General features: G+C 42.4%; 1 protein-coding gene across 1 annotated transcript in view; it reads right to left on the bottom strand.

Moving 5' to 3' along the window:
• Positions 1-23,504, bottom strand: part of LOC141476614 (amyloid-beta A4 precursor protein-binding family A member 1-like) — a 66,623-nt gene that overhangs the window by 887 nt on the left and 42,232 nt on the right. Inside the window, exons 5-10 of the mRNA XM_074165382.1 lie at positions 21,777-21,806; positions 20,781-20,867; positions 17,745-17,930; positions 4,135-4,314; positions 3,152-3,364; positions 350-469 (exon numbers count right to left, since the gene is read on the bottom strand). Coding sequence (XP_074021483.1) covers positions 350-469; positions 3,152-3,364; positions 4,135-4,314; positions 17,745-17,930; positions 20,781-20,867; positions 21,777-21,806 — 816 coding nt within the window. The remainder of the gene's footprint in view (positions 1-349; positions 470-3,151; positions 3,365-4,134; positions 4,315-17,744; positions 17,931-20,780; positions 20,868-21,776; positions 21,807-23,504) is intronic.

The raw sequence follows: 23,504 nt of genomic DNA, 5'->3' as shown, positions 1-23,504 counted from the left end.
GACTCTTTCTTTTGAGACCATATACAATGGTTTGGTCAGAGACACAAATGATACAGACTGAAAGCAGCCTTCTCCATACACTTTTGTTTCTTTAACCTAAACCAGCCTTTTTACTTCTCTGATTGATTCTAAAGCTATGAAATAAAGTTTATTTTCCTACTTTTGACTTGGAAAAAAAAAATTAATAACTTTGTTAAGTTAAAAAAATAATTGTTAATTAAATGTTTAAAAATAATTAATAACTTAATAACAGATTAATAACTTTGACCAGCCCCTGCTGCAGTGAGGGGAAAAAACCCAATTCATTACATATGTAAAAGCATCACCAGAAGATCTGGAAGCTACTTACAATTCCATTCTGTACACTGAAGCCTAACTGGTATCTGAGGTCAGGTCTCCTGATCAAGACTGTGGTTACTGGAGGACATCTAACTACATTCAGTTTAACTTGGGCTTGATTTTTCAAACCCTGCAAAAAATAACCATCACCATGAAAAATGCTGAAAAAGATGGGGTGAAATAAGCAGTTCTTTGAATGTATCATTATGAAACAGGATTCCTGAATACCAGATACAAGCAACAGGATGCTCAGTGAATTGAATGATGCAGTATAAACCTCTTCTTGTCAAGAAGCTGATGGAGTTGTTTTAAGAAATCTAGCTTCCTGTTGGCAATTTCTTCATTTGAGAACAGAAATTATTGTTCTAAAGGAAGCAAAAGAAATAAAAAGCAGGTCTATGCAGTTGACCAGAAAACTGCCAAGCATTCTGGCTGGGAAATTAAATTTAAAGTATGCAGCTAAGATAGTTACAAATAAGTGGCTTTCCTGGTGTAGTTATATTCAATTCTGTAATGCAAATGTCACGTATAAGCAATATTCACATTTACATTACCCCTCCCTTCTAAACTGGATTTATCACATTCACCATTAAATCTTTGCTACCAGAAGAACTAAATGAAGAAGGAAAACCCAAACATAAAAGTGGAGATAATTGTAGAATCTTACTGTTACACATATTCAAGCGTTCAGAGATGTTTCTTGCAGATAAATCCAACTCCAATGTTAGATTACTTTTTTCTATACAACATATAGAACTGAACATACATTACTCTTAAATGTTGCATTTACACACATTTAACCTTCAATAAACAGAACCCATATGGGAAAAAGATGCTATGTAGAGAAGCTTGAATGCTTCAAGCTTCAATCATGCTAACATTTATCAATTCCAACGCCTGCTTTTGAATTTCTTTCATATGAATGAAGTCAAATATGGATCCCATTGAAAACAGTGGGTTGCCTGCAACTGACTTCAATAAGATTAGGATTTCATTCAGAAAAATAACTCCTATTACAGCTAAGGTAATATACTGATGTCTCTACATGCAGTTTACTGCTGCTGATTTTGTTGAGCCTAACTCTAGACTTGGTACTGACTTGAAACTGACATTCTGCTGGGATGAAAAGTCAATGCTTTGAACTGCCTTCTAATTCCCTGAATGTGTCTGATAGTAGCACAAGATGCTTCTGAAAAAGACATAAGTAGCATAATACAATTAGGGAATAACTATCACATATAGAAAGTTTCTTCCTAGATCTGTCAGTCTGTAAATGGTTTATAGTCAATTAGTAGCACGGAATCACGGAATTCTCAGAGTTGGAAGGGACCTCTAGAGATCATCTAGTCCAACTCCCCGGCTAAAGCAGGATGGCCTAGAGCACATTACTCAGGACTGCATCCAGGCGACTTGCATCCAGCAAGGCTTACATCTCTAATTTAAAAATAACCTTATGTGAAGTACTTGCGAGATACTCTCCTCATCTATCTAAAATGCTTTTTTTTTCATAGGAGTCCTTATAGCATAATAAAAAAGATGACAATCTTAGGATATTTCTGTAACATTGAAATATGTACTTGAGTGACTGATGTTTTATTTGGGGGTTCATTTGTTTTATCCAAAAATGTTACATAAACAGTTCTAGAAGCATGGCTATAAAGACCTGCAAATGCATTGACTACTTTCTTAACAGAAAGATAAACGGCTAGCAGCCTCATGTATCCATGAAAAAGGTGTATAAAGGCCTTTTAAAGGCAGATGACAGCAAAGCTAGCTTTTTATTGTTTTCATTTTGAGAAAGTACAGAAGATTCTTAATGCATCACAGCAAAAGTCCATCTATATGAGAAAAGCATACATCAGTTTTAGAAATAAAACTGATATGGTATTGAAAACAAGTATGACAAAGCTGATAACGTGAAGGATGGTGAGCTTTGTTCCACTGAAGTTGGCATAGAGATACTTAAGGGTTTTTCCTGTTTCAGGAAAAAATAAAAAAGAGTGATGTTAAAAAGGTTTTAATATGCTGCATTCACAAGATATCATTTGAATTCACTGAATCCAGAATGGTTGGTCTCAGAGACTTAAATATCTATTACTTGTCTGTGCACGGTGTTTACATTTTCAGAAACCAGAATATCAGATCTGTATAGCGAATTTTTTAGTTCAAGCATTAAGAAAGGAATCCATGGGCAACAAAGACATACTTATTTTGTGAATTACTAAACAAACATTTTTTAATGCAGAATACCACTACCCAGTAGGGACATAGAAGGATTTCTATAGTCATATGTAGTATTACATTGCATGTCAACATGCTACAATATGCAGCAGTTCTGTGCTGATTGACTTTTTTAATAGGTAGCCCAGAAGACAATTTAGCTGAATTTGCAACATTCTCAAAAGTTGCATCTTTCCCCCTCCTGTAACACTGATGTTGAAATACCCATTCTGTTGTATGTTGCATCTACCCCAGAGGATCTTCATTTCCAGTTGACTTGCCTGCTTTTTGCATTTACATGCTCTCATGTCAATTAAAAGAAAGTTCTTCCAATTAAAAAAATCCCACCATTTAGCCAAGTTCAAAGAAACACTATACTTTCCAATACACTCAAGTTGCGTAGCTCCCTTCTTAGGGCTCAGAAAATAGGTAAAACAGAATTTGCCCTCTGCTTTAAGGTCATCAAAAGGAAACTGCTATAAAATGCACAAGATCAGAGTTAACAAACAACGAATAGTTCTATACTTTTTTGCTCTCCCACTACTCCAATAAAGGTTTTAAAACATGTAATAGCCAGGAATATTCTCTGTACCTTTATAATGCTCTGGCATGTTGAGAGTGGTAAGCCAACCAAACTGGTCCCATTAATTGACATGATCTGGTCCCCTATATTCAGTTTTCCAGACTTCTCTGCTGGTCCTCCATGCATCATGTTGGCTATGATAACCGTAGGCAAAATGGAGCCCCAGCCAGATTCCACAATCACTACACCTAGAATTTCTCCCTTTTGCTTTTCAATGTAAACCTGAATCATAAGAAAGAGAGTTTCAAGCAAAAGCTTTTTTCTCATCTATGGAATTGATGATCCCACCCCTCATATGTTTCCATATAAACAAACACAGGTTTCTCATTTGCAAAATGCCTTTCTTATTCAAAGGCAAAAGACAATAGGTTATATAGTTTAACACACTTTAAATGCCTTCAACCATCAAATAACATTAAAACTAGAGATTTTGTTTAATTAACCCTCTCCCCCAATAGAAATCATCTGTTCATATGGCTGGAGGGAGCTGGTATAGAAGAAACCCTGGCATGATGGACTTTGGTGGACAGAACTATGTCAGGGAGGGATTTAAAGTATTTGTGACTGTGTTTTCGGAAACAATTATTCATGTGTTGCAGTGTTACACGACTTCATCTTTATTAATAAAACCAGCATCAAATATATAGCCTTTTAAAATCTGGGGTCAACTACTCTTATCAACCTCAGTGCCTCCAAAAATTTTATACTGTCTACTGTATATTCACTTCACTGACATGTAATGTCTCAAATGTGAAAATTGTTTCATAAAAAGAACACACAGAGACAGTAAATCATTCAACTATTGAAAAATTTAGGATACACTCTTGCTCTTAAAACAGAATTGCCCACCGGATAAACCTACTGGGAAGGACAGAAATTACCTCAGTGAGGTTATTTATTGGAAGCACTAATAGCTTTCTAATTGTTGCCAGTACAGGCCTGAACTCAGGATACATGAGCTTAATGGTGTTATGGAAAAAAAGCAGACATACATCTTTGCAGTTTTCAGATTTGGAAAAATGAATCAGATCATCATTGTACATGTCCTGGGTATTGAGCAAGTCGCTATATTCCTTCTGGTTTAGGTCTTCTGGATTGATTCCATTTGCCCTCAGAAATTCCTGGTAGGCCACGCTAAATGCTTGACCTATAGACTGTGCAATCAGCTGTGCCTGTAATAATTCCCAAAGAAGAAAAGAAGAACATCAAATATTCCGATGGTTTCATTCACTGACACTTTCTCTGTTATAAACATGCTGCAAAATGGTTCATGCCTACAAGTTAAGGAACTGTAATAAATTTTTTAAAAAGTGAACCTAAAGAAATAATTAAAAAAGTAAAACAGAATGTCAACATATTCATCCATGCAGTGAACCCTGCTGAACAAGTAACTACACATAAGAAACACAAGTAAAGCCTTCCTTTCACAGCTAACTGCTGCTAACATAGAGGTATACCCATTGTACTAGCTGAAACTGAGACTCCGGAGGGAGAACTTGTGATCTTGCCTGTGCTAGTTTTCTCTTCTTGCACAAAGGCAAGCCATCAATTAAAAATAAACATACCTTCTAGAAAACACATGACAGCATTTTAAAAGATAATAAGAAGGTCTTTAAAAGAAGGCAAAAGTATCTTGGACTGCATTAAGAGGAGTATTGACAGCAGGTCGAGGGAGGTGATCCTTCCTCTCTACTCAGCACTGGAGTCCTGTGTCCAGTTCTGGGCTCCTGTCGCGGTTTGGCCTCAGACAGCAACAAAGAACCATGCGGCCGCACTCTCAAGCCCCTCCCCGGCCATGGAGGGGGGATCGGAAGAAAAAGGCAAAAACTCATGGGTTAAGACAAAGGCAATTTAAAAGAACAGCAAAAGGAAGAGGAAAACAACAATAACACTGATAGAGGAATGTACAAACGCGATTACTGTACCGCTGCTCACTAACCAGACCAGGATGCACCAGTGCGCACCAGTCAGCTCTCAAGTGGCAACTTCCTGCCCCTCCCCTGGCCAGCTCCCGGCTATAGACTGGGCATGCCATCACATGGTATGGAATACCTGTGTCCCTGCCAGAGCCTGGGGAAAATTAACACTATCCCCGCTGGAACCAGGACATTATACACCCCTTATTCTATACCATCTACGTCATAATCTTACAGTTCCCAATTAATTGCCACCACTTTCCCCTGTCATAGATATATATATGTACATATATTTTCATGCAGATATAATGGCCTATGGGCCATCCCTCCAAAATGTCCATTGAGTTCATTTAATCCATGACTTTGGGCTCCATCTGTTAGAACAGTCTCTCAGGGCAGGCGAGGTGGTGTGTGGTGCTGGACTGTTGCATGTTATATTCTCGGAGCTTGTGATTGATGTATCCAGTGCGGCTCATGCCCACGGTCCATGGGTTGAAGATGTCGATCTCGAGGAAGTTGCTGGGTGCCAGCTGCTGAGGTCAGTTCTGATCCCATCACCGTTGCACTTTACTTGATTTTTTTTCATCAAAGTCCATCTGTCATTAGTCTGGGTGATTCTTACTGTAGTACAACTGATAGCAATTATAGAAATGAGGATGTACAGTGGCAGGGTTATTTAGCCATTAATATCATACAATTTGATTCATTGACTATCTCACTCAAAATCAGGTCCCCATGAAGTACACATCGAACTTCCCCATCCTTCTGCATCACCCACCAAGTACACACAGGTCCTTGAGCAAAGGCAATCCCACGGATGGGTTTGCCTTTGCCTGAGTCAGGACTAACCCAGACTGTCTTCCCTAACATATTCTTCATGTGCACTACGGGGACTTTGTCCCCTTCTACAGTACACAGAAGTTTTGATTGGGCAGGGCCAGCTCGGTTGGTAGACCCCCTGGTGTTAACTAGCCAGGTAGCCTTTGCTAAATGTGTATCCCAATGTTTTAAAGTCCCACCGCCCATTGCTCTCAGTGTAGTTTTTAACAGTCCATTGTATCGTTCTATCTTCCCAGAGGCTGGTGTGTGACAGGGGATGTGATATACCCACTTGATGCCATGCTCTTAGGACCAGGTGTCTATGAGGCTGTTTTGGAAATGAGTCCCATTGTCCGACTCAATTCTCTCTGGGATGCCATGTTGCCACAGGACTTGCTTTTCAAGGCCCAGGACAGTGTTCCAGGAGGTAGAAATGGGGCACAGGGTATGTTTCTAGCCATCTGGTGGTTGTTTTCACCATTGTGAGCACATGGCGCTTGCCTCGGTGTTTGTGGGAGTGTGATATAATCAGTCTACCAGGCATCCCCATATTTATATTTCAGCCATCATCCTTGTCCCAGTTTGAGGTAAAACAGAACCAACTTTCTGTTCAGTAATTTTATGTCTTAGCTAGGCCTCTTCTAACTCTCTGAAAATTAACTGCATATTGTGCAGAAAACTGTTTGCTTTTAGAGTGATAAGACCAATGTTTGTACTTCATGCCAAGAAACGGTATACAGAGTTGTTCTTGCTTATACTTATTGCTATAACAACCAAGGTCAGCTAATTTTGTTATTTGCCCCTTTGGAGGGTTGGAAATGGAAAAGGGTAGAGGGGTCCATCCTGTGGGGAGAAGCGGACAGGACAGGTGTCCCAAAACTGACCAACAGAGGTATTCCATCCCATCTGCCCCATGCCCAGTATAAAAGCTGAGGGATCAAAGGGTCAGTCCTCTTCCTGCAATGGCCGACGTCTGAGGAGGACCCTGTCTGTTCATCTGCCTTTGATCCTGATCCGTGTGTTCCTGACTCCAGAGCGGGAATCCAGTTCCCATCCATCGCTGCGTCCAGTCTGGGACTTCCCCAGTGCCTGCCAATGACATCATCCTGGGAGCTTGATACATTTTTGTATATGTTGTATCTATTTCATTATTTCCTTTTTATTTTATTATTAATATTTCATTAAAGTAGTTTAGTTCATTCTAAACTTGTAAATCTCTTTATCTCTTCCCCTTTTCTCCTGGGAGCGAGAAAGTGGGGGGAGAGCATCTGTTGCCATCATAGGCCAATTCGTCCTAAACCATGACAGATTTATTGGCGCCCAACGTGGGGCATGAAAGGAGCTTGACCAGAGCTCTGATAGATTGCCTGAAGTTCTAGCATGTCCAGCATAGCAGCACTCAGCGGTGGTGTGACTTCATTCAGGCCATGATAGTCTACAGTTAGCCTCCACTCTCTATTAGATTTTTGCACTGGCCATATGGGTGAGCAGGTCTTGCTGATCACTCCTTGGCTTTCCAGTTGACAAATCAGCTTATGGATGGGAATCAGAGAGTCTCGGTTAGTGTGATATTGCCGCCGATGCACTGTGGAATTAGCAATCAGCACCTGTTGTTCTTCAACCCTCAGCAACCCCACAATAGAAAGGTCCTCCAAGAGACCGGGCAAGGTAGACAACTGCTTAATTTCCTCCATCTCCACTGCAGCTATGCCAAAAGCCCACCGGTACCCTTTTGCGTCCTTAAAATACCCTCTCCTGAGGTAATCTATACCAAGGATGCATGGAGCCTCTGATGCAGACACAATGGGGTGCTTTTGCCACTCATTCCCTGTTAGGTTCATTCTTCTTCCAATACAGTCAACTCTTGGGATCTCCCTGCCACTCCAGAAATACAAATGGGTTCTTCCCTTCTATAGCTTGATGGTATTAGGGTACACTGTGCGCCCGTGTCCACTAGAACCTTATACTCCTGTGGGCCTGATGTGTCAGGCTGTCCACCAGCCACAGCTGAATCTACACTGTCCAATAAACCCAGTTGTCCCTTTCCTCCACCTGGCTGGAGGCAGGGTCCCTCTAATCCTGGTCATAGTATCCGTTACTGACTTCTTGCAGAAATCACTTGGAAATTCCTTCAAGAGGATCAGAAGTAAGATCAGGCCTTCTACTCTGTCTGGGGAACTGCCTGAACTGCCTGCTGGAAACTGGAGGGGCACTCTTCCTGGAGGGATCCCCTTTTGTGGTGTGTGTGTATGGTTGGACTCGATGATCTCAAAGGTCCCTTCCAACCATGAAGATTCTGTCATTCTGCGATTCTGTGCAATTCCTGTACCAGTGCCCATAGGATTGAAGTAGCTTGTCCATCCCACTTCCTCATGTCCTCTCTATGGTCATGCAGGCAGAACCACAGGGTGCCTCATGGTGTGTACCCTCTGTATTGTCTCTCTTGAGTGGAGAAACGCTTGCTCCTAATAGCTGAGATACTGGCCTGTACAGGTGGGGAATAGGACATGTATATTCTCTTTGAGTTGCTGGACCTTCCGAGACAGTTTCTCCACAGCTGAGATGAGGGGGGAAGAGAGACTTTCTTCATATTGCCAGAATTGGGCAGCCACCTTATCCACCGTTGGTCCCTCTTTGCCTTTCCATTCCATTACTGCCAGTGAGTTGGCATATGACGATGGTGCGCTCTGTACTAACGTCTGCCACGTGGGCTTTGTGCATTGGACCTCATCAGGATCTGTGGGTAACTGTGCATTGTCTGGGTCATAATAAACTGTCTCCCACATGGCTAATTCCCTCAGGTACTGGATACCTCTTTCCATGGTGGTCCACTTGCTTGGATGACATACATCATCTTCACTGAAGGGGTACCTTTCCCTCATGCCTGACAGGAGTTGCCTCCAGAGGCTGAGGGCTTGTTTTTTTTTCCCAATCGCCTTGTCAATGCCCCCTTCCCTCGACAGGGATCCCATCTGCTTGGCTTCCCTGCCCTCTAATTCCAATCTACTGGTCCCGTTATCCCAGCATCAGAGCAGCGAGGTGACAATGTGCTTGCCTGGAAGTCGGCTGAAATGCTTTTGCATATCCCACAGCTCACTCTGGGATAGGGATTGGGTGATTATCTCTGGGTTCTCCATCTTCCTCCTGTTCTCGTGATGGCCCTGGTTCATCGTCATCCCTCACTAAGCAAACTGATTTCTTGGTGTATTTCTTCTTCTGTATAGGAGAAAATGGAGGCGAAAGAGCTGGAGAAAGTAGCCCCCTCTGTTTCCCCCATAGATTGTGATTATTAATAAATTCCAAAAGACAGTGCCCGAGGTATGGGCAGGACAGCAATGCCATATAAACACCCCAACATAACTGCCTGAGTAGTGATGTTATCAGATCATAAGTTGATAACACACAGGACAGCAAAATTATGATCCTGATCCCTCTCTCAGAGGTGATAAACATCATCACGGGGAGTACACAGAGCATATAAGAATTTACATAACACAGCCATGAGAACAAACGAAGCAACATGGTGACCAGCGACTATTTAACTAATATAATAAATGTATATAACAGATTTGTTTTAACACGCTCAGGTCAAATCTGTCGTTATCTCAACCCTTCCAGTCCCATGTTGGGCGCCAAAAAGGACTATTGTGGTTTGGCCTCAGATGGCAACAAAAAACCGTGCAACAAAAACCCACATGGTCACTCTACCCAGGACGCCCCAGCCCGCTCCCAAGCTGCGACTTCCTGCCCCCTCCCCCGGCCAACTCCGCTATAGACTGGGTATGGCTTCACATGATATGTAATACCTGTGTCCCTGCCAGAGCCTGGGGAAAATTAACCCTATCCCCGCTGGAACCAGGACAGCTCCCCAGTGCAAGAGAGGCATGGACATACTGGAGAGAGTCCAGAGAAGGGCCACAAAGATGACTCAGGGACTGGAACATCTAACATATGTGGAGAGGCTGAGAGAGCCGGGACTGTTCATCCTAGAGAAGAGAAAACTCGTTAGGGATCTAACAGAAACATAAATACCTGATGGGTGGGTGTAAAGATGGAGCCAGGCTCTTTTCAGTGGTGCCCAGTGACAGGACAAGAGGTAATGGGCACAAATGGAAAAACTGAAAATTCCACTTAAACCTAAGAACACACTTTTTTACTGTGAGGATGTGGTTGAATGCCCAAAGAGGTTGCTCAGAGAGGTTGTGGAATCTCTGTCCTTGGAGATATTCAAAACCCAACTGGACACAGTCCTGTGTAAATTGTTCTAGTGGACCTTGCTTGAGCAGGAGGGGTTCAACTAGATGATCTCTGGAGGCGCTGTCCCACCTCAGCTATGCTATGATGCTATGGTATTTCCTACTCTTTCTTCTTGCCCATGCTTTCCTTTAAAATGATAAAAGTTACTGTCAGATAAAATATGAAAAGGTTGGAAACAACTGGCCCATTGAGCAGATCCAGTCCCTAATGTGACTGGAAGCAGCCCACGATCATAGAATCATTCAGGTTGGAAGGGACCTCAAAGGGTCTCTTGTCCAATCTCCTGTTCAAAGCAATCAGCTATGAGGTTAGACCAGGTTACTCAGGGTTTTTAGTCAGATATTGAAAAATCTTCAAGGACAGACTACATAACCTCTCTGGGCAGCCTGTTCCAATGCTTGACTGTCCTCATGATGAAAAAGTTTTTTCTTGTATCCAGTCCTTTATTGTTTCAATGTATGTCTGTTAGCTCTCATACTCCCACCATGCACCACTGCGAGGAGCCTGGCTCCATCTTCTTAATCTCCTCATGGATATTGGCAGGCTGCTGTTAGGGCCCCCTGAAGCCTTCTCTTTTCCAGCCTGAACAAGCCCTGTTCCCTCAGCCTCTCCTCATAGGGCAAGTACTCCAGCCCCCTGACCATCTTGATGGCCTTCTGCTGAACTCACTCCAGTTTGTCAATGCCTTTCTTGTACTGGGGGGAGGTTGGGGGCCCAAAATTGGATGTGGTATTCTAGAGGTGGTCTAATGAGTGTTGAGTAGAGAAGAAGAATCATTTCCTGCAATTTATTGCTTATGCTCCTTTTAATCCAGCCCAGGATGCTGTTGTCCACCTTTGCTTGCCAGGGCAAACTGCAGGCTCATGTTCAGCATTGCTGTCTGCCAAGCCCCCCCAGGGCCTTTTCAGGAGAGCTACTCTCCAGCTAGTCAGTCCCCAGCCTGCTTTGTTGCCAGGGTTTCTTCCTCCCTAGGTGCAGGACTTGTCATTGGTCCTTGTTGAATTTCATGAATTAAGTTCAGTGGGCTTCCAGCCCACTCTGCCTAGTCTATATGGCTCTCTCCTGTGCCTGTAGCCTGCTCTTGGCTGCTCTGCTCCTAAAACTACTGGATGCTCCATAGCTTTCACTCACTGCTTCATTACTCTCTGTGAGCTGTTCTAGTGACTGGAGAAAAGGGAATATTGCACCCATTTTTAAAAAGGGTAGAAAGAATTACCAACCAATCAGCCTCACCTCTGTGCCCAGTAAGATCATGAAACAGATCCTCCTGGAAGTTATTCTGAAACATATGGAAGAGAGGGAGGTGATTAGAGACAGCCAGCAGGGCTTCACCAAGGGCAAATCATGCCTGACTAATCCAGTGGCCTTCTACAATGGAGGGACTGCATCAGTGGGCAAGGGAAGACCTATGGATGTCATCTACCTGGACTTCTGTAAGGCTTTTATGCTATCCCCCGTAACATTCTTGCTGCTAAATTGGAGAGATATGGGTTTGACGGATGGACTGTTAGATGGATAAGGAACTGGCTGGATAGCCATGTCCAAAGAGTTACAGTCAATGGCAAACCAAGTGGAAACCAGTACCAAGTGGTGTCCCTCAAGGGTCCATACTGGGACCAGTACTGTTCAGTATCTTCATCAATGACATAGACAGTGGGATCGAGTGCACCCTCAGCAAGTTTGCAGATGACAGCAAACTGAGTGGCGCCATTGATAAACTAGAGGGAAGGGATGCTATTCAGAGGGACATTGACAGGCTTGAGGAGTGGACCCATGAGAACCTCGTGAGGTTCAACAAGGCAAAGTGTAGTGTCCTGCACCTGGGTCAGGGCAATCCCCAGTATCAATACAGACTGGCTGCTGAACTGATTGAGAGCATCCCTTCAGAGAAGGACTTGGGGATACTGATGGATGAAAAATTGGACATGAGTTGGCAATGTGTGCTTGCAGCCCAGAAAGCCAACTGTATCCTGGGCTGCATCAAAAGAAGCATGGCCAGCAGGTCAAAGGAGGCGATTCTGCCCCTCTACTCCGCTCTGGTGAGACCCGCACCTAGAGTACTGCATCCAGATCCGGGGTCCCCAGCACAAGGCAAACATGGACCTGTTAGAGCAGGTCCAGAGGAGGACCACAAAAATGATCAGGGGGCTGACGCACCTCCCCTATGAGGAAAGGCTGAGAGAGTTGGGGTTGTTCAACCTGGAGAAGAGAAGGCTCTGGGGAGACCTTATTGTGGCCTTTCAGTACTTAAAGGAGGCTTATAAAAAAGATGGAGAGAGACTTTTTACCAAGGACTGTAGTGACAGGACAGGGGGAAACAGTTTTAAACTGAGAGAGGGTAGTTTTATATTAGATATAAGGAAGAAATTTTTTATGATGAGGGTGGTGAGACACTGGAACAGGTTGCCCAGAGAAGTTGTGGATGCCTGTGATCCAAATGTTAATGGAGTCTGACAACATGTTATAAAACATAGCTTTACTGAGGCAGTAGGAAAGATGAGCAACAACGTGTCATTACGGCGACTCACCCGATCACTAATAGCAAACACCAAACATGGGATCATAAGTGATGGCATGGCTCTGGTGGTCTGCCAGGGACACTTGGTGTCCAGGTCATCTGGCAGCAACAGCCAATTGTGCAAATGCCTTTTGAATGTGGGTAAGAGTCGCACCATCCCATGGCTCCACCAATGGCAGTGTGATTTGAGAGAATCATATCTTACGTGAATAATGTGGGTGGCATCCTGCCTATGCTGCTGATGTCGGTCGGGGGCAGGGTGTTGGCAGTCTTTCTACACTGCCGATACTGGTCAAGGACATGGTGTCGGTAGTCTGTCTATGCTGCTGAGATTGGTCAAGGGGCAGGGTGTCAGGAGGAAGGGTGTCAGTCACTGGAAGTGTTCAAAGTCAGGTTAGAAGGGGCTTTGAGCAAGCTAATCTACTGAAAGATGTCCCTGCCCGTGGCAGGGGGGGTTGGACTAAATGATCTTTAAAGGTCCCTTCCAACCCAAACCATTCTATGATTCTAGCTCCTACCACCTGCTACTGGTGGTAAAGGCAGGGATGGGTAGAAAAACAAAGGCGTGTAAAGGGAAAGCTCTGATCTCTGTGCCATGCAAGGCAAGGAAGTAGCTGAAAATAGCAGACTGGTGGAATCCTTTGTTGTGAGGTGATTGAGGTAAACTTGGAATGATATACATATTGTTTACAAGTGGAAATCAACATGGTATGAGTGCAGAGCTGATGGGAGCAGTGCAGGAAACTGTGTGGAACAGTGCTGTGCATAACCAGAGTGCTGGGCGCAGGAAGCACTGTGGAGTGTAGGGGTCACAGTGTGGAATGAAACTGCCCTCTGGAGAGTAGTTCTGGTTAGGGGGAAGGGAAAGGGGATGGGAGGACTCTGTATGGTGTGGGGGTGTGCTGAGGATGCAGGAACACAGCTAAGCTGTTTTTTTATGTGCAGTCCAATTCAGGCCCCAGTAAGGAAAAGGTTCCCAATCCCAAAATAAAAACTGTTTGCATCTTATATCCACTCAAACTAGCTCTAAATCTGTTGATGACAAAAACATGATCGCTGGCACTGAAAAGGTCAACAGCACACACAGTCTGCACTTCCATTATTTTGCAAACTTCCAAATCAAAACAATTTGATGGCAAGAAGATGAGTGCACTGCAATTCATTAGCTCAGCACGCTATCTGCAAGAAAGGAGATAAATATGGACTTGTACATTCAGGTGCATACACCAAGATGGACATCCAAGAAGAGATCAACTGCCATTTAGACACCCAGCATTTGGCCATGTTTTAGGAGCTGAGCTGTTCTGAATATCCAGTGCCAACTACACTTGGAAAATCTGTTGTCGTGGCATTTTTTTTTAAGATAAGGACAGTTCCAAGCAGGGACACATTTTGGCCATCACCCATTTGAAGGCTTAAGACGTATCACAATCAGCTTAACTGGATAAATTCTTCTAGATACCCAGCGTCCCAGAAGAAGAAAAGATGACAGTGAAATATGTGAGATTTTATATATAAAAGAGGCTCTTCTACTCCATTGGATTTACAGGCTCTTTACAGTGGAAATCTCTTTGCTACTAACAGATACGTTTTTATCTTAACGCCTTCTGAGTTATATTTTTTCCTACTCATTCGGATTTTTTTACAATATTTATAAGCTATTTTTGAACTACTCTATGACTGAGGAATGCTCATGTCCTGAAAATCCTCAGAATATATTCAGACTATTAAGTCAATGCTTCTTTTTAGACCTACAGACCTGTTGTACTTTCCAGGATAATATTTTCTGGCACAGGAAGGATCATGTCCGACACAAATATGAAAACATCTGACCAAATCACAGAAGGTAATGACAACAATCCTCTAATGGAAGCACACATTTTCAATAGCCAAGAAAATACTGAGAAACAGATCCAGGAAGGCTATCATATTCTGAAAGAAAAGAAACCACTGCCTCTGTCATCTGACAATTTGATCTTTGCTTTTTGAAGTGGCCAGTGAGAGAGAGTCCAGTAACATACAAAATGTGTGATTTGAAATACAGAAGCAACAGCCTCAAACTGGGTAGTACATCAGGTGATGTAATCACTAGTGATGTAGTGATGTGCCTGACCCACCCCCCCCAAAAAAACCCAACCAACAAACAAAAACCAAAACACCCCAAAACAACAAAAAACATAGTCTAGTCTTTCTATTTGCATACCAATTTCATTAAGGGCATTACAAGAAGAGTGGCTTATATGATATTTTGCATAAAAATCAATCTTTAAGGTTTTCTGTAAAATTTGGTTTGGTAGAGGACTACTAAAAAGGTAAAGCAAAAACACTGAGAATCCCAGCATTAGGTTGCATATGTAACTGCAACCACAGAATTTATATGAACATGGTGCCTTCAGAACAGATTCCCAAATACATAAAACCAAACACTTCTTAAAGGAAACTTTCCCATCTGGAAGCCCTTACAAATATTTTTAAGGCATTAGTGAGAAATTAATATTTTCACTTAAATTTTTATTAATTAGTTTAATATACTCTGAATTGTACTGCAAAGTCCTTTTGAAGTCTAAGTGAGGTGCAAGGCACAAGAATCATAGAAGTAGAAATAGGCTATTACCTCACCATCTGTAATTTGGGCAGGATGCCTTAACTGGCATGACTGCTGTACTCTTAAGCATTAATTTTCACATAGGAGTGATTTCTCTCCCTCTACAAGAACTATCTGATGGGCATAGTGGTCACCATGGAGAAATAATATCCTGTTATCTGGAGGGCTGAGCAATAAATGAGATTTGCTGGTTTGTCAATTAGCACCATGTGAGATCATTTTATTTGGGACTAACCTGATTATAAGATTGACAACTCTATATCAGACTGGGTGGAGAATGGATTGAGAACAGCCCTGAGGAGAAGGACTTGGGGGTGTTGGTGAATGAGAAGCTCAACATGAGCCAGCAGTGCGCACTGGCAGCCCAGAAAGCCAACCGCATCCTGGGCTGCATCAAAAGAAGCATGGCCAGCAGGTCAAGGGAGGTGATTCTGCCCCTCTACTCTGCTCTCATGAGACCCCACCTGGAGTACTGCATCCAGCTTTGGAGTCCTTAGCACAAAAAGGACACGGACCTGTTGGAGAGGGTCCAGAGGAGGGCCATGAAGATGATCAGAGGGCTGGCGCACCTCTCCTATGAAGAGAGGCTGAGACAGTTGGGGTTTTTCAGCCTAGAGTAGAGAAGGCTCTGGGGAGACCTTATAGAAGCCTTCCAGTATCTGAAGGGTGTCTACAAGAATGTTGGAGAGGGACTTTTTACAAAGGCATGTAGTGATAGGATGAGGGCTAATGGCTTCAAACTGGAAGAGGGTAGATTTAGATTAGATATCAGGAAGAAATTTTTCACTATGAGGGTGGTGAGGCACTGGAACAGGTTGCCCAGGGAAGTTGTGGATGCCCCATCCCTGGAAGTGTTCAAGACCAGGCTGGATGGGCCTTTGAGCAACCTGGTCTAGTGGGAGGTGTACCTGCCCACGGCAGGGGGATTGGAACTAGGTGATCTTTAAGGTCCTGTCTAAACCAAACCATTCTATGATTGCATGATCTCCCAACTTCATTTTGATATATTTGTCTATGTATTTTTGCCCCTTGCTAATTTAGTTTAGGTTGTTTTTTTTAAAAAAAATAAATACATAAAATCAACAAGTTATGTGCATTGATATTTCTTTCTCAAAATGTTTGAGTTTTAATTAGTGAGGACCAGACATCAGGTTTGATAACAGACAACTCAGTCTTGCGCATCCACACTTGGTAAAATCGCCTGGGAACAACAGACGATAAGATGCTAATGTGAGTGGGTGTATTTGATCTGGCTGGGATGGAGTTAACTTTCCCCATAGAAGCCCTCATAGTGCTGTATTTGCAGCTAGAAAGGTGTTGATAACACATCAGTGTTTTGGCTACTGCTGAGCAGTGCTCCCACAGCATCAAGGCTGTCTCTCCAACCCTTCCTGTCCCCAAAGGCCATTAGCCTGGGGGTGGGCAAGAGCTTGGGAGGGGACATAGCTAACCCAAACTGATCAAAGGGCTATTCCATACCATATGATGTCGTGCTCAGCAATAAAAGCTGAGAGAAAGGAGGAGGAGGGGAGGCATTCATTATTCAGGCATTTGTCTTCTGAAGCAACCACTGCACATACTAAGGCCCTACTTCCCAGGAAGTGGCTGGACATTGCCTGCTGATAGGAAGTAGAGAATAAATCTTTTGGCTTTGCTTTGCTTCTGCGCTTGACCTTTGCTTTTCTTCACTAAACTGCCTTTATCTCGACCCATGAGTTTTTCATCTTATATTCCCCCCTGTTCCACCGAGGAGGGAAAGTGAGAGAATGGGTTGGTGGGTACCTGACAGCCAGTCAAGGTGAACCCACCACAGTGGGTGGGCGTAAGAGTCTGTGTGAATGGGACACCCACAACTGTCTGAGAGGGCATTTGCCCCAAATTGATAACAATGAAGAGGAAGATGACCATCACTTGATTTAAACAGCAACCAAGGTATTATAAAGAGACTTTGTAATTACAAAGGACACTATTGTAATTACCAACATTATTGCTTGGGCGTTTTTTTGGGAGGGGAATAATTTCAGCTACTCTTTCTGAACTCCATCATCATATCAAAAGAAAACCTAAACAAACAAAAAAACCCACCCAAAGCGCCCCTTTATGGCATATATCACCGATCCTTGTGGCAACATTAGGGAATGGAAGCTCCCTATGAAAATAAACTTCTTTGATGGATGCTCACTCTCACAGATCCTGAGCACATGTAAACTGTGGCAACAGTGTTCTTTTAGAATCTGCCCCTCACTGCCCCTCACTGTGTCTAGGAAAGTATTAAACTTACTTGAAAAAAAGGAAGTTCTATAAATATTGACTTTGCAACTAAAACACAGAGTTCCATCATGCAAAGAGAAAGCTACTTCGATGAAATATTTTTATGCAATTAACAAACAAGCCAAACAGGACCATTGGCTATAGACTTTCAAGCCTGTCAAGATGTGCTCACATTTTACCTCCTAAAAAAATCAGAACATTAAAAAAAATCCTTACATCCTCAGACTCGAAGACATGGCAAATCATTTTGTATTGTCTTTTTCCATCTTGGGAGGGGTGAGATGCTTCCACATTGTCCCGGGAATTTGATCGCGGCATTCGTCTACGAGCCATCAGAACAACTATATTCCCTATATCTGCAATGTAAGAAATGGTCCTCAGTGGATGATCCATTATAGTTTCCTGGAGGATATAAAAAATTGTATCAGACACCATTTTAAGCAAATTCTTATTGCACTTTTGGTGTTTTATAAAGAGATTAATGGCAGTATGACACCTTTATTAAGTAAATGCCTACAAAAAGGAAAAAAGTCTTCTCTATGAAAGGAGGTGCCAAGAGGAACCAACAGCCTCACTTCCAAAAAAAAAGCAAATAAAAAAAAAAGCACATTTTTAAAATGAAAGTTACTGTGGAAAAGAAAACAAAGACTTGGATATCTTGGCCTGAACACACACCATGCTGAGGATGAAGGACTTCAAATTAGTTATCACAACCAAATACTTTAGGCTTGCCTAGGGACAATTGATACTTATTATATTATGGTACTAGACTGCCTAGAATGCTGTATAATGTGAACAAAGCTTCTTATCTTTTGGGCTGACTGCAATTAGCATACCTCCCAAATCAGTCAGACAACTCTGATTAATTCCATGTGTGACCTGGTTCTTGAGCATATTAGTGTTGCAAACCCAACATCGAATTGAAGTTCAATCTGAAAAAGCACAAGCCATAGCTCTACAATCCGTGTGGGCAATTACCCCACAACAGGTTATCAAACCCACAGTAATAGTAGCCGAAGGAGCTGAAGCAGCATGTATGTATCACTGGAAGGAGATGCCACTGCTGTTTTCCTCCCCTGTCACAGGTTGGCTCATCATGCTTTGTAGTCTGGTACTACAAGCACATGCCCTGGATACATCTCTGCAAAATCAACATGTAAACACTTAGATTTGGTTAGCCTCTACTGCAACTAACTTGTCTGCATTTTATACTAAGGGAAGATTAACAGCTGCAGATCTGTAGACAACTTGTTTCAGTGGTGCATCAACACCAGCAGCTGTATTATAGAATTATACTGTGCTAAGTGACTTTGATATTAATGTCTCATTGCTGTCTTTTCTGAGTAGGTAACGGCTATGTGCCAATGAACATTACAAATTGACTGACGGTAGACGATTTCCTCCCTGGACACCAGAAACGCTGCTTCGACTTTGAAAACACGTTGCTTCAACATAACTGCTGAAACAGCCAGCCCAAAGCACAGCATCCAACATTCTCCAGGACTGAATACATCAAACGGAACAACCTACTGGTGGTGCCTGGCTGGTTGAGGGGTTTAATTCCTGGATAGGAGGAACAGGATACCTGATTCAAAGCATTATTGTAGAGATATGTTTATTCCTTTTTCTATATATGTTTATTGCATGCCTCTGTAAGTTAGTCTGTACTACACCCTGCAAGCCTAAATGAACATCTCCAGCTTTGTCAATCCCAGCAGAAGCGGTCTCTTGAGCGAGGGGGTGGAATGTGGGAAAGTAACGGAAGATTGGCGAGGAGGACTGTAAATATGCTCAAGTGACTCGCATGTGGGGTGCTGGAAAACACATCTATCACACTAATTGTTGCTTAGTTCTGTGTGCTCAACAAGCAGGACATCTGCACTTAGATGACATAGGCCTGGGATGGACTCAGGGGCACCTTATCGAACACGCCTGCCCTGCTGTTGAAGAGATCAAAGCGCAGCAGAAAACTCCGCCTGCCAGAATCTTTGAAATACAGGCCCAAACAGCAAGTGGGAGCTCTCTCACTCTCGCACTCTCTTGCTAATAAGGACTCTCGCTCCGCGGTGCCTGCGTCCCCTGCTTGCCTGCCTCTGCCCAGGTGCTGCTTCAGAGGTTCCCTGATCCATGAGGTATTGAGATTAAATTTGTTCTTTGCCCTTAATCCATGGTTTTGTGGTTGTTCCTGCGTCCTGTCTGCATTGGCTCACACAAGGCCTTGTACAGACAGCTGGAAATAGCCTGATGAACACAGGCCCTGGTTCTCATGGGGGACTTCAACTACCCTGACATTTGATGGAAAGACAACACAGCCAGGCACGCACAGTCCTGGAGATTTCTGCAGAGCACTGATGATAACTTCTTGACACAGGTGGTGGAAGAGCCAACAAGGAGAAGTGCACTCCTGGACCTTGTGCTAAAAAAGAAGGACTACTTGGGGATGTGAAGGTCAGGGGCAGCCTTGGCTGCAGTGACCATGAGAGGGTGGAGTTCAGGATCCTGCGTGGAAGAAGCAGGGCAAAAAGTAGAATTACAACCCAGGACTTCAGGAGAGTTGACTTTGGCCTCTTCAAAGACCTACTTGGAGGAATCCCATGGGCTAAGGCTCTAGAAGGAAGCGGGGTGAGAGAGAGCTGGTTAATATTCAAACACCACTTCCTCCAAGATCAAGATTGGAGCATCCCTAGAAGCAGGAAATCAAGCAAATGAGACAGGAAATCTGCATGGATGAGCAAGGAGCTTCTGGTAAAACTCGGATGGAAGAAGGAAGTTTATAGAATGTGGAAAAAGGGACTGGCCACTTGGGAGGAATATAGGTATGTTGTCAGAGTATGCAGGGATGCAATGAGGAAGGCTAAGGCCCACTTAGAATAAAAAACTGGCAAGGGATGTCAAAGACAATAAGAGGGGCTTCTTCAAGTACATCAGTAGAAAAAGGAAGACTGAGGAAAATTATTCTGCCCCCTCTTTTTGGCACTTGTGAGACTGCATATGGAGTGCATATGGAGCTTCTTATCTTTTGGGCTGACTGCAATTAGCATACCTGCCAAATCAGTCAGACAACTCTGATTAATTCCATGTGTGACCTGGTTCTTGAGCATAGATTTCTGACCAGGAAGTCTTGGAGGGAACTATAAGAGCCAGTACGCCCTGAAAGTCAAATTTTGGCAGGCAGACGAAGGTCTGATTCAAAGGACTATTATTGTGACACTGACAAGGCCTGACCTGGCAAAGGTGCTTCTTTGTCCATACCTGTGTGTCGCCATTCAATACTTTTATTCTCTGTGTAGAAATGAAGAGGTCCACTTCAGTCACAGGTTGAGATTCACCTTCTGGAGCCTGCAAATAAATGGAATAGAGTCAATAACATTAGGTAACACACTTAGTAATGATATTAGATCACAAACAAGACACAGTCACCAGAACAGCAATTCAAAACAAAGTATTAGTTTGCAGAAGCTAAAGATAAACAAAAAGATATGGAAACCCTGTACTAGATATGGAAGTGGGTTAGATGCAATTTGTAAAATTTTTAATCCCATAAAAACCTCTCTGACCTCCCTTCCCATACAGGGCTTAACAACAGTGACTGCTAAGAATAATGGAAAACTGTGTATCACAGGTGCAGTTTTAAATAACTTATAGTGCAGGTCTGGCAAGAGGGTCTTCACTGTCAGACAACATACTATTAACATGCTAACTCCCTCCAGAAGCTGTACCTTTGTAAACAAAAAGCAAATGCTTGCAATTTTAAGTGCCTTTTAAAAAATCTGATAACTGTTTAAGAACTCCATAATCATAACATATTACTAAAATATGAGTCAGTCATCATATAATTGTGTGTCTATACTTTTTTCCTTTATTTGACACAGCTGTGAATCAAGCAAAACTCTATAGAGGAATAAAAAAAGCACTTTTTTATGTTACTTTGCCAGTTTACAGAATAAAATCTTTGACACATCAGTCCTATTTCTTTGGTATGCATTTTTGGTACTACCTGTATCCCTTTGATAAGTCAAATATTTTCCTATTTCTAACACAAAATGGCTAATGATAAGCAATGGCTAATGATGGCCAAACAGGCAATTGATTTCTGAGAAATGTTAACTGATATGGTAGCTCAGAAATAAACCTAAAAAAACTTGCTGGATGCAGAAAAGAAAAGCACCAAATAAAAAGGCAAAAAAAATCCAACAAAGCAAACAAAAGAACAGACATAACATCAAGCTGATGGTGGTTGCACTGCACCTTCTTCCTGCCTTTGGCTATCTGGGCCATCTGTTTAGCATGTAATAAACAGAGATGAAAAATAGTTAGAGAAGAACTTGCAAATACTCTTAAGTCAAACAGGAATCTATACACTAATGCCAGGGTTCAATCTATTAGTTGTTCTGGATTAGACTCTGCTTAGATTAATTTCCTCCTCTTCTTTTTGGATTAGGAAAAAAAAAAGCTTCACGTTTAACAGTTTTTAAAAAATGAAGAGAGATCTGCACCAAGAGAGTATATAAAAGGATTTTTTTCCCCATTTAAACATTACTCTGAAGAAACAGTTTCCTCCCCCACTCTCCAAGAGCCTTTCCTCATTTACAGCAGTACAAATTGAGAGTGGCTCCTCCAAGGTAAAGTCAGCATAAGATGCACGAAAAGAATCCCACCCATTATTATTCCAACTTTCTCAGATTTAAGGATTTTTAAATACAAATTGCTTAATGGTTTCACACACACATGGAATCATAAATCCCAAAGCATACAATCTTTAATCCCAAACACAGAAATACGTTAAATTTTCCTGGAAAAAAAATAGAAGTTATATCTGACTGAACCCTTCTGCCCCCAACTACATCTCCTCCCATGCAAATATACCCATACATTTGGAGACCAGGTTTTTCTGTGACACCTTCATAAGGATATTTCTATAACATCACATTTTTCCAAAAATGAGGAAGATAATATACTTCATAATCATGTGAAATTGTCTCTTATCATGAAGCAGTATTACTGTAACTCTAACAGCTCTATACTCAAAGATATTTCATCCTAATCCCATGAAAACCTCTTATGTACTATTACTGTGACAATGATTGAAAATAAGCATCATTGCCATTCTATTGCTTTGCAGGTGGTTTAAATATAAACCCAAGGACTCTAAAGACCTGAACTTATGGACCTGCTTATTGAAGAAATGCAAGATTCACCCTACCGGCTGATATCCTTTTTACTTCCAAGATGAACATATTTTCTTAGCTAATTAAGTTAACAGGTGTTCTGTGAGGGGGCAAGGGCCTATTATGCCAAGGTCTTTTATGCTCAAAATATTGTTTACAGTCGAAGAGGAAGCACACCTTTTCAAAAAATATATATATATTCAAGATTATATTGTTAGTATAATTGAAGTCTTAACAGTCTAACCATTATTAGTCCAGATCTAATTATTACAGAAAAAGAAAGAATAATAGTAAAGTTGAAATTGTTATGCACCCGCTCCTTAGTTTCTACCCCTGTTCCTGGTGTTGTGTCCACCCTTCCACTGCTCCTCTTGGGCCTAAAGTTTGTGGTTTCATTCGGGGGGAAGAAGGGATGTGCTACAGCAGTTTGTCAGCATCTGGAGCCCTTCACCAGGAAGAATATGATGTTCATGTTGGCCGCCTCTTCTTCACTCCAGGATCCACTTGGGGTAATATGTATATGTTTGCTAACATGCTTTTACAATCTTTCTTCATTGGTCTGCAGCTCTAGGTTACATTCGAATTTACTATATATGGTGGCTTTCTACAGATGCTAGGTACTATTTCAATATTTTCTGTTACCCTGGAGTTTTGTGCAGCTCCAGGTCTGCATTTCTTTAACTGACCGCTGGTGAGTTTATAGCCACGGGGTCTCCGGTGCCAAAAGCCTGTGCATTCTTACCATTCCATGCCTGTACTCCTCTACACCGCATCCTGTGTCTCCAATTCTCAAGCCCCCTGCTACCAT

Source organism: Numenius arquata, chromosome W (genome assembly GCF_964106895.1).
Source record: "Numenius arquata chromosome W, bNumArq3.hap1.1, whole genome shotgun sequence".
NCBI classification, from domain to species: Eukaryota; Metazoa; Chordata; class Aves; order Charadriiformes; family Scolopacidae; genus Numenius; species Numenius arquata.
The sequence above is the reverse complement of the archived record's forward strand: the minus strand, read 5'-3'. Positions and strand labels throughout refer to the sequence as shown.